The sequence below is a fragment of the Hemicordylus capensis genome, chromosome 6 (genome assembly GCF_027244095.1).
Source record: "Hemicordylus capensis ecotype Gifberg chromosome 6, rHemCap1.1.pri, whole genome shotgun sequence".
NCBI lineage: Eukaryota > Metazoa > Chordata > Lepidosauria > Squamata > Cordylidae > Hemicordylus > Hemicordylus capensis.
Window position 1 is genome coordinate 155102794 of NC_069662.1, and position 13945 is coordinate 155116738.

The 13945-nt window shown below is 43.1% G+C and overlaps 1 protein-coding gene across 6 annotated transcripts in view; it reads left to right on the top strand.

The window, feature by feature from the left end:
• PTPRN2 (protein tyrosine phosphatase receptor type N2) overlaps positions 1-13945 on the top strand; it is a 914460-nt gene that overhangs the window by 765880 nt on the left and 134635 nt on the right. For 5 of the 6 annotated variants that reach the window (XM_053263436.1, XM_053263440.1, XM_053263439.1 and 2 more), the window contains one exon: positions 4722-4937. The exons of the other annotated variant lie outside the window; for it this stretch is intronic. In XM_053263436.1, the coding sequence (XP_053119411.1) occupies positions 4722-4937 (216 nt within the window). The remainder of the gene's footprint in view (positions 1-4721; positions 4938-13945) is intronic. 6 annotated transcript variants of the gene reach the window in all.

A 13945-nucleotide genomic window follows, 5' to 3' on the forward strand; every position in this document is an offset into this window, starting at 1 on the left:
ATCTGGTTGCCAGTCTGTTTACCTTGACTTTACCATCCTCCCCCCGCCGCATCCTACCTGTGTTTACGCAATCCTATACCGTACTGCCTATACTCTACTGAGAAGGAAGTCCTTGAGTCCGAGGGACTTGATCGGAGGTAAATACCTGTAGGAGTGCAGCTTTAAAGAGGTATACATATTTAGAACGGATTAACATGCATACGATTGCTCTGTACACAGACCAAATGTCAACGTTATATAATTTAATTCGTGGCTAGCCCGGAGGAAATAATGAAATTTAAATGCCCCTCTTCGGTGTATGTGTGTATTTGCAGGTATTCCTTAAAGGGGGGGAGGGGCGCCTAAATAGCATCCCCTCCCAATTTCCGATAAGTGCTTGCAGGCCGGGAATCGGAAAGAAAGTCATTGTGGGAGTCGGTCAGAGAGAGAGAGAGATCGCCCCCTTCCCGACCGAGGCTTTGCTGGGTGCAGAGCTGTCTGTCTCTTGGAGGCTCTGTGCAGCAGCTGGTCCCCCCATAGGGAAAGGCTGAGCAGGGCGGGTAGGCAGCCGCTCCTTCCGTCTTCGGGACTGTAGCGCGGCTAATTAAGGTCCCTTCAGCGCGGCCTGCCCTTGCCCGAGGGGCAGGGGCAGGGGCCGGGAAGGAGCGAAGGGGCGGCCGAGGCCGAGCCTCCCGTCCAGGGCAAGATCATTTTTCAAACTCCCCTATTTAGATGCAGATGGCGACCTCTTCCCCCGCCAGCGGGTTGGGGGGGGGTGCCTTTCAGCGAAATGCTAATAGTAAAGGCAAGGGCAGGCCTTGAGCTCCATCCAACTGGGCCGCCGCCAACAGGCATCCTGGCCCTGCTTGTTCGCCCGCCTCTGAAGGGGCAGCCTTGCCCTTTCACCGGCGGAGGGGAGCGTTCCTGGGCGACCCTCTGCCCCCGCGGCAGCCCTCCCCTCCTTATAGCTTAAGGCCTCCGCACCACACACCCCCAGGAACAGGAGGTCGAGGGGGGCCCTCCCGGGCGGCGAGACTGGCCTGAGAGAGGTTCTTTGGAGCCGGAGAACAAGGGCCTTTTCCGGCCGAGGGACATCTGGCAGCCCCAGCAAAGAGAATGCAAAGGCCGCGTGCCTTGCGGGGCGGGGGAGGGTTCAGTCTGAAGACAGGGGCAGGGAGATCTGTGCTGCGCAGCGAGGAACGGAGCCGGCCTAGGCATGTTTACTCGCGAGCCAATCCACTGAGTTCAGTGGCACACTGCCGATCCAAAGAAGTGTGCAGGCTTGAGTCAAAAACCGAGTTACAACTACTCTTCAGAGTTTCACAAGTCAAGGAAGATTGTGAGACACCATTATTCCCACCCATATGCTTTGACTCAATGCCCAACTGCTTTGTGGCCTTCCTAGCCCTCAAGTAAGTAGTTGCGGATGGGGTCCTAGCTCCATGCAGAAGGCCTTGAGTTCAGTTCCTGGCATCGCCAGGTAGGGCTGGGGAAGAAAGACCCCTTTCTGAACCCTTGGAGGGCTGCTGCTGGTCAGTGTAGACATCACTGGCATCAAACAGTCCATGCGCATTCCGCAAACGAGATGGCACCTTCATCGGTTTCGCGCATCAGGATTCCAAGAAGGGTCGCCTCAGAAGCACCAGTTCCCTGCGTTACTTTGCAGCACTCCTTAGATCAGTTTCAAGGCGACCTCTCCCTGCCTTCTTCGGAGAAAGTGGCTTACCGATGGCAGTCCTGCTGCACCGGCACCCCTCCGAAAGAAGCACGCTTGCTGAGAAAGGAACCCCATTTGAAACGCACGTTAGGGTTTGGATTTAGTAGGGCGGTGCATAGCTTGTCTTCCCGTGCGCGCACACTCTCGCGTAAGCCACATTGAACTCAGTCCGGTCCTTACCAGGAAGTCTTGTCCCACTGAGTTCTATAGGATTCACTCCTAATTAAGTGTCTATAGGATTGCAACTTTACGTTTTGATTTAACCATACCTACCCGGAAACTAGCCCCATTTAAATCAGGGGGGGATGAAGTGAGGGTCGAGCTGAGCACGATTGAAATCGCCGAGACCTGCTGCCAATCTGCTCTCACGCCGGGCATAATAATGCAGGCTTCCCAGTGCTCCAAAAGCCCTACTGCTTTTCATCCTTACAAGCACCCTGTGTAAGGCAGAGCTCCAGTTCCCATCACACCTGACTAGCGGGGTGGCTAGGGATATATTGGGAGTTGTGGTCATCCAAAAACAGCTGGAGGACCATAAGGTGTGTCTCATCCCCGTATTGCAGAGGGGAGCGGAAGCGGCGAGCGCGGCGCGTGCGAAGGCCACCTCAGTGCGCTTATGGCCGAGAAGAGGGAAGTCGCTCGTGCGTCTTCGTCCGGGCTCTTTGCCAGCAGGGCGCACCTGCTCTTGGCAGTCAGCTCCACTGGGGCCAGTCACGGGCGGGCGCCGGCCATAGGCTTGCAGCCCCTCACATCCAAACGCAGGGTGCTGGGCTGTCAAGGCGTGGCCTAAGGACGGGGTCCCGTTACTTTAGAGTGAATCCCAGCGACTCTCAAGCCTCGCCTCGCTCGCCCCTCCCTCCCTGCTTCGAAGTGAAGCGACGGTTCTTGAGGACGCACGGAGCAGGGAGGGGAGGGCAGGAGCGTCCGCGGAGAGCGAGGAAGGGACCGAGGGCGGCAGAGGAGCGTCGCCAGCAATGCGCTCCCCAACCAGAAGGTCTTTCTTGTCTCCTTCTTTCTGCCAGGTTGGGGCGGAGGGCATGTGGGGGCTCCTCCAGTTGGCCAAGGAGGTGGGAGAGCCGAGAGCGCCTCTCCCTTTGGTCTCTCCGGCGCTTTGGAGCGCCGGCAGCAGCACCTTCATCTTGAAAGCGAAAGTGGCGCGAGGGGCTGGCGAAGGGAGCCCCTCCCCGAAGAGCCCGCGAGCAAGGGATCCAGGGCGGGAGGCGCGCGTGCGCGCTCGCTGCCTGCCTGCCTGCCTGCCTGCCTGCCTGCAGTCACTCGGTCCTTGCTCTCCAGCCGGCGAACCTCGCGCTTTTGCTCCTGCGCAACCGGGAAGAACAGTTTGCGCTGGACCTGCTGCCTTTCTGTTCTATTAAGCCGAGCCGCGCTGCAAAAGCAAGGAGGCTAATTAATGGCAAGCTATTTTCCCAGTCAAGACGCGCCGCTAATTGCTTCGGTGGCCTTTCTGATTCCAAGATTAAAAGAGAGAAAGAAAGAAAGAACCGGAGTGGGGCCTGAGACATAAGAGCCGCTTGTGTACGTGGCTAGCCGGGAGGAAATTAAGCGGCGGCCAGCTGAATGCGGAGCAGAAAATTACTAAAGAGAGGCGAGATAATGAATAGGCCGGGCCAGGCATTCAGGGGGGGAAATCCATTTTGTTACCACGCGAAAAGAGGTGGCGGAGAGGACTTGGCTAATTGTTCTCCTCTTGTAGCAACTAGAGCCGAGGCAGGGGCGTTCTTCTTTGCCATTCATTTCCCGGGTAATTGTGAGGCGCTGGCCAAATGAGCGAGCCTGCAATCTTGCGTGCCTGGGCTTTTCATGGCCATGTTGCGATTTTAATTGTTGCTAATATAGTTTATAATGAAGCTAATGAGGGGAAATTATTGGACAACTTTTGAGCGCATGGAGACAAGCGAAAGGCATCACCGGGATTTCTTTTCTAACGCTGTACGCACACACAAATAACCCGCATATATTTTTAAAAACCTCAAGGAGTTTGGAAGCGTGTTGCTTTTTCTTCCGCCTCCTCTTCCTCGCTGCTCACCTGAAGAGAGAAGGACTGAATTTGCGTTTCGTTTGGTTTCCGTCGAGAAGAAAAGAGAAACGGGGGTGGGGGGGAGAGACAGAGCGCCGGATCCCCCCCTTCCCATTTTAAAATTCTCGTGGTCTCGACCCTAATAATTTAAAATAAATCCGAAATGTTAATGGAGATCGCTCATTTTTGAGAAGTCCGCTTAACAGATTTTTCAGGATGGCTATTCTGTCTAGCAGAAGAAATCTAATATTTAAAAAACCATCATGAGGGAAACTAGTGATAATAGTATATATCAGGTTACGATTTTTATTGTTGGAAATATATATATTTATATATGTATATATTCCCCTTAACAACAATTCCGATAGGATCCGAAGGACAGTTTAACTCGCTTTTTAGATATTTGATGAACAACGAGGCAAGGTATGTGTTGTTGAGGAACAATCTTTGTAACTTAAAATTTGGTGTAGTGGAAAAGTGTTTATGTTGCTTTTGATATGTCTTTTGTTTGTGTTTGTCCCAGTTCATTTAAGACTTGCCATCCCATGTATTTTTACTTCAGATGAAGTCTCCCTGAACTCTGTGTTCCTTATTTCTGAGTAAAGGTGCTGCATACATAAAACTGGGTTACCTGGCTGCAGTCTTAAATGCACTAAGTAGGAAGCAAGTCCCCTGGAGGGCAGTGGGATAGATAGACTTCTGAGTAGACCTGTTAGGATTTGTATTGCAAGCTGGCTGGCTGTGCCACCCCATCCTAAAGAAGTGGAGTGGACTGCAACAAAAAGTAGCAGCAAGATCCCTAGCATAAAATATGGAGGAAGCTTGGTTGAGTTTGCATGATATAATGGTGTTTTTGTCTGTATCCTTGAAAAATATTCATCCTGCAAGTTGCTATAAGTTTCTGCTTCTCCTGCTTCATAACAAAACAAACAAAAACCCAGAAAACTGATGCAGCCCCCTTCCCATTTTTTAATTTTTTTATATGTACAGAAAAGCAAGCTACAACTTTTGCCTCGCCATGCTCAAGAAGAAGAAGACGCCACCAAATTCATCATCCTCACGCTCCTCTCCATTGCTTGCATTTTTGGGATCCTTGTGGCTTCTGGGGTTATCTACTGTCTCCGCCATAGCTCTCATCACAAACTGAAGGAGAAACTGACCAGACTGGGCTCGGACAGCAGTTCTGATGCCACTGCCGCTTATCAGGTAAGAAACTGGTTTCTCCACTCCATCAGTTTGTTCTTTTTCTCAGACACTTAAACCATTATTTATTATCCCACACACCAGGGAGTGTTGCATTTATTTATTTATAGCTGAGGTAGTTTCCTCTCCCGCCCTTTAAACAATGCCTTACTTGGAGTCTCTCCATTAATATTTCCCCCATAGACTGTAACAGCTTTTTATTGCTAGTTATTAATCTTGGCCATTCTTACAGCTTGCTGTAAATGTGTCTCTAATTAGAAACACTAAAAGAAGTAGTTGTGAATTCCAGTGCCTCTGGAAAAAAATAACATTAATATCCAGAATCTGTTACTGCAATGTAAAGATTTTTTTTTAATATATCTACAATTTATGAGGCATGTATCATGCAGTTATCTGAGGGCGTCCCTATATTTGAATCATTGACTTCCTGGAGGTCTGATATGAAAATAACCTTTGACCTGCACTGTTGTCAGTTTCTCCCATTATTCAAATAAATTGGAGTATAATGCTGATAAATTTGCAGGAACTAGATAAGTTAAAAGCAGGCATGCCTTCTCTGAGAACAATGGTAGCAGATCTGTGCTAAGAAACAGAAATATTGTAGATGAGTTGTCGTTTTATGCAATAAATTCAAAACCAATGTAGGATGAAGTGTGTGCTGTTTCAGAAACATTGCATAAGGGCTGATGGCTTATTTGTGATAAGGGAATCCATATTTTGTTCTCTGAATGAAAGTTTTTATGTATTTATAATATTGAATATTATATAACTGAACAAATACGATTGCATGGGTAGTATCCACAAACCTTGGTATATCTGTAAAAAAGTGTTATAAGAATGTACAGAAATATTAAAGCAAACTTTTGGAACAGTGAGCTGTTCACTAACATACATTGTGAATCTTTTTTGTTAAGTCCATTCATTTTTACTGACCACTTGTTCTGTGAACAGAAGGATACCCTTGCTTTCAGATCCTGGTGTACAAAAGCTGGAATTTAGAAAAACATCAAAGAGATGGATCTACTTTTCCCCCTTCTGTTCCCCCCCCCCCACCCTCTCTCAAGTCATCTTTGTACTAAGTGTGATTTTGTCCTTGGGGGAGGAAACGTTGCATGCCCAATGAAATTTTCAGTAAGAGTGGTGAATTCAAACATGTGCCAAGTTATTAGCATTTCAGAGGAAGTGCTTTCAACTTTAGTTCTAAGGGTGAGGAGAAAACCTTCTAGAGTAAAGTAGCAATGCAGAAAGAACATCTTATCAAAGGGAGAGAGAGAAAGCGAGAATTTTTAGTAAACTGAAGGTACATTTGCTGAGACTAAAAAGTTGTGTAGAAATAATAATGGTCGGATTATTAAGATAGTTATGTTTTTGTGGTTATCTAGATATTTATATTGTGAAGTGTTAATCATTTACAATTAACAGATTGTGGTTTTTCTTTCCGTTAATGTATATAAATATAATCTGGGGGGGAAATCATAGTTATGATAAGTAAGAGGACAATCTTCCTTGTGACAGATCTAATTAATAGTATCTGTAATTAAAATCATGCTCTTCCAGCAGGAAAATTGTTTGAATTTCTGGGAGTGACCTTTTTGCCATTTCTCTTGGGGCACACTGCTTAAGTTGATATTGGTTTTATAATGAGCTCTGGTTTGTTTAATACAAATCTGTCATACAGATACTAAATGGAATTTAAGCTTAATTTTCTTCCATTCCCATGTATATAATCTTTTTAAAGTTGCTAAAAAAAAGATCCAGGGTAAATACAATATGCTTAATTCTTTTCCTTTTCCTTTTCCTTTTTGAAAAATAGCATTTAAATCTAATTTTGAACTATGGTCCAGACTTTCCCCCACCTCACCTGTATAATCCCATTAGTTCTTGTTCAGCTGTGATGATTAAAGGTAGGATGTTTTGGATGTAAGCGCAGGCTTCGATAAAGGACTTGATTCTTTTGAAATCAACCTAACATATGCCCATGAATTCAATAGCAATAGAAGCACAATAAAACACTAGAACCAAACAAAATGCCCAACCAAATAATAGCTGCCATAGGTTCACTTGGTGGTAGTGTAGAAATATGTTCTCTACAATTTGTGACAAGGTTCCCGTCCTGTGCACTTTGGACAGAAACATATTCTTATTCACTAATTCATGTGATTTTTGCCCTGAACCATGTTTAGTTTAAAGGAATTCTTGAAAATCTTAGGGGAATACAGATTCTTTCCCTCCCTCACCTCATCAAAACACATACAGAACAACTTCATGTGTTCAAATAGCCATGGGGAGATCCATTTAAAACATTTGCATAATTGGAAGTTTGGATTAATGGGAATGCTATTTATTGTGGGTTATGTTGACCTGGGGCTACATGAGTGACATACAGTGAGCTGGGTTACAAGAAACATAGGGAAGCTGGAGTTTGCATAATGGGGTTTCTACCACATTAAGAAAGTGCTGGCACAGGTAATCATTCTCTGCATTTTGCCTGGGGTTATTGAAGAAGACGAACACAGTATAGGTGCAGCAGGAAAAATGCTAAGAAAGTGATCCTCAAAATCACACAGTGTACATAAATTTAACATATTTTTAGGATGCATCTTAACACTCTTCTGAATTATCCTCTGTTTGACCAATCTTAATTTTGTAAGTCTAAAACTGGGAACTGCACATTCATATTCTCATGCATCTGTGAATACAGCTGCAGCATACTGTTGCTTAAATATTTAATCCATATTTTTCCATATGATGTAAATAAGGTAGAAAAGGGCAAGCAAAGTACATGGCCCTTAATTGGCAAGAACAGTTCTGGTGACTGTCATTCAAACACCTTCCAAAATGTTAAGCTATTTGGAATTCCATATAAAGAAACCCGACCTACTTTCTTTGTGTTTTAAAAACATAAACTGTTGTCCTAATCCAACCATGGGACTTCAGTAGAGAGCTTTTGCTCCATCTTCATTTACCTATGAATCCAGCATGACCCTTACAGTAGGTGGAAGCTTTGCTTCTAATTTATGTTCTGTGGTAATGGCAAAAGGAAAGGAAGAAATGACAAATCGTACTGCTAGCCAGATCAGTTGCATTGCTTCTAAGGATGTGCAAACTGTTTTGGGTACAAATTGATTTGTACCCGAATCTAGCTGATTCGGGTGATTTGGAGCCAAAACAAAACACCCCTGTGGTCCATCGCGCCTGATTTGATTTGAATCAATTCGAGAATCGGATCCCTACTATTAATTCTCCCAGATTCCCAGCTTTCATTAAAAAAAAAAAAAAAAAAAAAGCTAAGCTCTAGCCGTTGTAGAAGTGGAGTTAAGGACCAAAATGTGTGGTCACTATTTTTAAATTGTTTGGATTCTTTGGTGTATAATACTTTCCCTCAATGAATCCCTATGAGGATTCATTGCACACCTTCATTTCTTCTATTCATTTTGACTGTCTTTTTGACAGTGCCAGCAGTCAACTGCCATGTACCAACTACACCCCACTTCCACCCTCAAGGCAGTGGGGTACTACTCAGTTTATCTTCTAGGATTTTTTTCAAGTGTTTAGGCTCTTTGGTGTCTAATAACCTTTCCTCATAATGAATCCCTGTGAGGATTCTTTACACACCAAAGAGTCTAAACACCTCAAAAATTCCTAAAATATAAACTGAGTACCCAGTGGCTTGTGGATTGGGGGGGGAGTAGTTGGAACATGGGATGCCACTAAGTCCCCACCCCCACCTGCAAAGCCGTGGGGTCAAAATGAACAGAAGAAATGAAGGTATGTAATGAAGACATCAAAGAATCTAAACACTTCAAAAATACTTTACAAAAAATTGAGTACCCCAGTATGTGTGTGTGGGCAGGGTAGTTGACACATGGCAGTTGACAGTTGGTACTGTCCAATGATAGTCAAAATGAACAGAAGAAATGAAGGCATATAATAAATCCTTATAGGGATTCATTATGAGGAAAAGTTATTAGACACCAAAGAATCTAAACATTTCAATATTCCTAAAAATAAAATGAGTACCCCACTGCCTTGCAGGTGGGGTGGGGCTGTAGTTGGCACATGACAGTTGGCACTGTCCAGTGACAGTCAAAATGAACAGAAGAAATGAAGGTGTGCAATGAATCCTCATAGGCATTTATTATGAGGAAAAGTTATTATACACCAAAGAATCCAAACTCTTGAAAAAGAATGCACATTTTGCTCCATAACTCCTTCTACAAGGGCTAAAGCTTAGCTTAGCTTTAAAAAAAAACAAAAAACATGAAAGCTAGGAATCCGTGTTAGGGTTAGGATATGGCAACTTCGAATCCTCATTGTTTCCTATGGCGGAAATTTTCAAATCAGTAAAAACTAAAAAAAGTTCATTAAAAGTCAACCCAGTGTCCCACTGCCTTGAAATTTGGGTAGTAGGTGGCACCCATGGGGACCTACCCATCACCCAAATTTGGTGCCCCTGGAACCTTGTTAAGTGGTCTGAAGTGGTCTGTCAAACAAATACAAATTGAATCGGGGTGATTTGGGAGGGGGTAGATTTGGACACAAATCAGGGGTGATTTGTTTGGGGCACAAATCGAATTTAAAAAATCAATTAGTGCACATCCCTAATTGCTTCCCTTCCAAAATTTTATTTTAGGGTGAAACCTTGGGCCTGTTGAAGTCAGTGGTAAAGCATCCACTGACTTCAGTGTGGACATGATTTCATCAAGATATTTTAGAACAACCATGCTGTTCATGTAGCCCATAGTTGTTGAGGCATAAAGAATGTTATGAAATGCAAATCTACGATGCATCAATCAGTGGCTACTGGTGTTTGTCCCCCCTCTCCCAACTCCTGCCCCTAGCAGGAATGTTTCTTATACATACCATGTACTTGATCCAGTTTCTTTTGGCAAAGAGGGTGCAAAGCATTTAAGATGTTGTTAATAATAAATTAAACAAACCAAATCTGTCAGCCATCAAAGAACCTTTCAAGTGGTTGTCACCTACTGCAGTTTGAAATGGCAGAGTTAAATAACACTTTGAACATTCAAAATTGTATTCTTGGAATGGAGAGCTGTCAGGTATAGCTAGTTCATGTGTTTTGTTTTGTTTTTTCTTGCTTTGAGTTCAGGAAAAAAATGCATATACTAGAAATGTTTTTGTCCTTTGGGGGAAGAGAAAAAAACATGGCTTGGTTTCACAAGTACTTTCCCCCCTTCATCCCTTGTAAAATGCAATATAGTGTGAATTATCACATGTACGTAACATGCAGTATATGCATGGACACACACCATATACGTTTGAGTCCATTTTAATACTTTTCACATCTTTGCTTAATTGCACATGTAACTATTGATTTAAATCAGTGTCAGAGACCAGACCATTAAAAGAGGTTCTTATTTTCCCCCACTGCATACATTTGTTAGTTTTTCTTTTCAGCTTTTGCTCCTGTTTCCCCCACTTCCCTTTGGGTGGCAGTAGAAAAAGTCTGTTCAATATTCTGTGAACTCCATCTTCCCTTCTGTGGTTTTGTGGTGAAAGCACCAAAGGGATCTTTAGCAGATACTCTTTATTTTACAACCTTGAGCTGGATTTTTCTTTTTCTTTTGGCATGCTTTGAAACCTTTAGTACACCCAATTTGGCGGGCGGGGGAGGTGGGAAATAAGAAAGCATTAGAGCATGGAGTGCCAAGGGGGCAGTGTGTGTATACACTGCCAGTAAGTGCATATTTTCATTGTCTTTGGTGCCATCAGCGAGCAACCTATTGATGACCGTGTGCATTGGTGACTGTTGCTCTTTAGGGATGACCTACCAGTTTTGTTCCAAGAGACGTGTTTGTGCTTCTAACTGCACTCAGGCAGTTGACCTCTATGTGGAGGAATCCTGCACTGGGCAAGGAGATGCCAAGTTGCCTTGCTTCCATTATATTTTTGAATTCGAGAAGTTTATTAGTGAGCAAAATCTCTTAGGCCACTAGTAATTATCAGTGAAACATTGTTCCAATGAGAGATTAGTTTTCATGTTAAAATAGAATGGCGCTAAACTCACTAAGCTTTCCCCTTATTAGTTTTCTGCTGATATAGTTCTCTTAGGATTATTTGTATGCATTTGTTCTTGCAAGGAGGAATTTATATATTCCTCTAAGAAAATAGTATGTAAATGAACAGAAGCTAGGAAATCCTATATCTCTGAGCATCATATTAAACTGGATTAGGTCTGTGCATGAACCATTCAATCCCGAACCAGTTTGCCTCAAACCAGGCTAGTTTGATGACTCAATTGAGAACTGGACCAGAGGTGGTGTGGTTCATGATCGAACCGAACTGAGCCTGGTCCATGGTGGACTGGTTTGGGATTGAGGGGCTAAGCTTGTAAAGGGGAATCTTCACCATATCAAAGAGGTGGGGGAATCCTTGAAAAGTCTTCTAACGGGTCACTGAGGGGGGTGGCGAGAGGTCAACTTTAAAAAGTAGATTAAGTTTTTAATTGGCCTGGTAGCATCTACTGCCAACACTACTTGAAGCCCCCCTGGCACAGCCCAAGTGTGCGGTGCCAGCAACCCACCCACACAGTGGTACAGTTCCAGTCTCCGTGGATGCACAGAGGCAATTTGTGGTTTGACCCAGCCAGTTCATTAACCTTCAGTTCGAATTTGGTCCAAATTTGAACCGAACTGCAAGTCTGTGCACACCCCTAAACTAGATACATTTCTTCGTATTTCCAGAGATCTTCAAGATTCTCATTTCCCTTAGGAGTGGAGGAAACAAAATTCGCTCCATAGCCCCATAGATAGCATTAGGGATTGGGATGCTGAGTCCAGTGGTGTTAGGATCATTCATTCAAAACATTTAACACCATTCGTTCAGAGAGGCTGGATTTATCAAGGTATCCAGAACTGTAAGCCCTTGCCCACTCAGGTAAATAGTAGAAGAAATGAACTCAGATAACTTGTACAGTTTTTACTTCTAAGTACTTTGGGTTGTCTTCAGTCAGAATCAAAGGAAATATCTTGTCAGCTTTAATAGCCTGCCCCCGCTTCAATATTTTATTCTAAGCTGTCGCGTTTCAGATTGTTTCTGACAAATAATGTGCAGAATGATTCATCCAAGGATTGTATACGTCTTGAATTTTCTGTGTTTAACCTTCTCGCCAGCCTTGTATTGTACTTCTTATGCTAGATAACTCCATATTTCTGCATGTAGTCTACAAAACCTGTTTTATAAGAGCAGAGCAAATTTTATATGCCTTTTGGGTGATATTGAACACCAGCTTGCTCTAAAACAGAAGAGAAACAACTTTGTAAAAACAATGAAATCTAATCAGCTGTGTAAACTTGGGAAGAAAATAGGATCATTTTGCAATTGTATCAAATTGCCAGACAAGTTCAAATAGCATCTTGGAAGAGACTAAGGCGTCTGACAAGCTGGGATATTCAAAACACCTAATGTTGTAACACATGACACCACAGAATCACTCTGTCTTTGCAGAACCATATAGCAGCTCAGCATTAATGAATGGTGTTCAAGCAGTGAAATATGGGTGCAGCTGTACATGGGAAACCACTGTAAAGATGTATATGAAAGATGGAGAATGAAAGTCCAAAACTGAGGATGGAGGAGGGGCTTGAAAGGTTACTACTAGGGCTATATAGTATCACAGTGATGACTTGAAACACAATTTAACACACCCAGTTGTTAAAAATGAAGTACTTCTCATACTAGCCCAAAATGCTACAATAAGTTAATGTATCCTATTAAGATAACACTAACAAATTCTAGCAAATATAATTTGTCTAAACCAATTAGGGTTCCCAAATAAATTATTATTTTCACTTTCGAAGAATCCAGATTCTGAGTTTATAACAAAATTCCAAGTATTCAGAAATATGATAAACTATAATATGTAATTGTATTATAGTTTATAATGAAGCTATCACACACACAGTGTGTGTGTGTGTGTGTGTGTGTATGGCTTCCTGTACCTAAAAGAATTAAGCGAAATATTAGGTGCAGAGATTTTACTGCATAAAATTAAGACTAATTGCCTGCAACCAAAAGAAGCGTTTATGTTGGATGGATGAACATAAATATTTTATTAAAGCCAATTAAACAGTGTGTGCCTGAGGCTGGTGTTGAGTCAAGTCTAGTGGTGTTATCAGGTGAAGTGGATGAGACCAAAGTAGATAAAAAGTACTAAAACTAATCTAGCACAGTGGGTTTTATTATTCTCGTCATCCATGTTGCCTTGTAAAGCAATGTATATTAGGAAGTAGTTTGATTAGTGTACTTCCACCCTAGCCTTTATTTTAACCAACACCCCCCCCCTGGAATTCTTCTGTTAATGTAGCTTAGTATAGTCCATGAGTTCAGAAAGTGACTAATGTTTTGAATGTTTATTGTGTTGTGGCATTTAAAGTGAGATGAAAAACAGTATTTGTATTGCATTACTGTACCTACAGGTAACTGTATATTTCAGGGCTATTTTGGCAATTATATCCTGCATTTTCTATTTGATCTGGGCTGATCAGTTCTTGCATAGTGATCCCCTATCCCTTTACAAAGAACAATCCCACCAAAGGATTTGTGTCACCTCATGACTGTCAGTCTCTGGCTGCAGAAACCTATTTAACCCTTTGTGCCGCATTGTTAATATTGCAAATAATTAGTAACATTCAAGGTTTCTGTAACACAGTAGTAGGTCCCAGTGCATAATCTGGGGCTTCCAGTTCTAGGATACAAAGAGATACTAATAAATTTTCCACTCCTAATGGGGATCTAGCTCTTTGGAAAGTTTACTTCGGCCATTTTCCTAATCTCTCTCCCCTTTTCTCCCAAGTGTGTCCAAATTCAGAGTAGAGAGATGATAAAAGGACACCTCAAGGGACCTGTTAACCTTGTCTCTTTTGGTTTTAGTGTTGTTCCATTGTATATTGGGTACTTTCTGTGCAGTTCTTGCTAGTATATGCCTGTTCAGAAAATACATGTGGGTGGGTAGGTTGGGAGAATGACATTTCTCATATGCAAACTGAAAT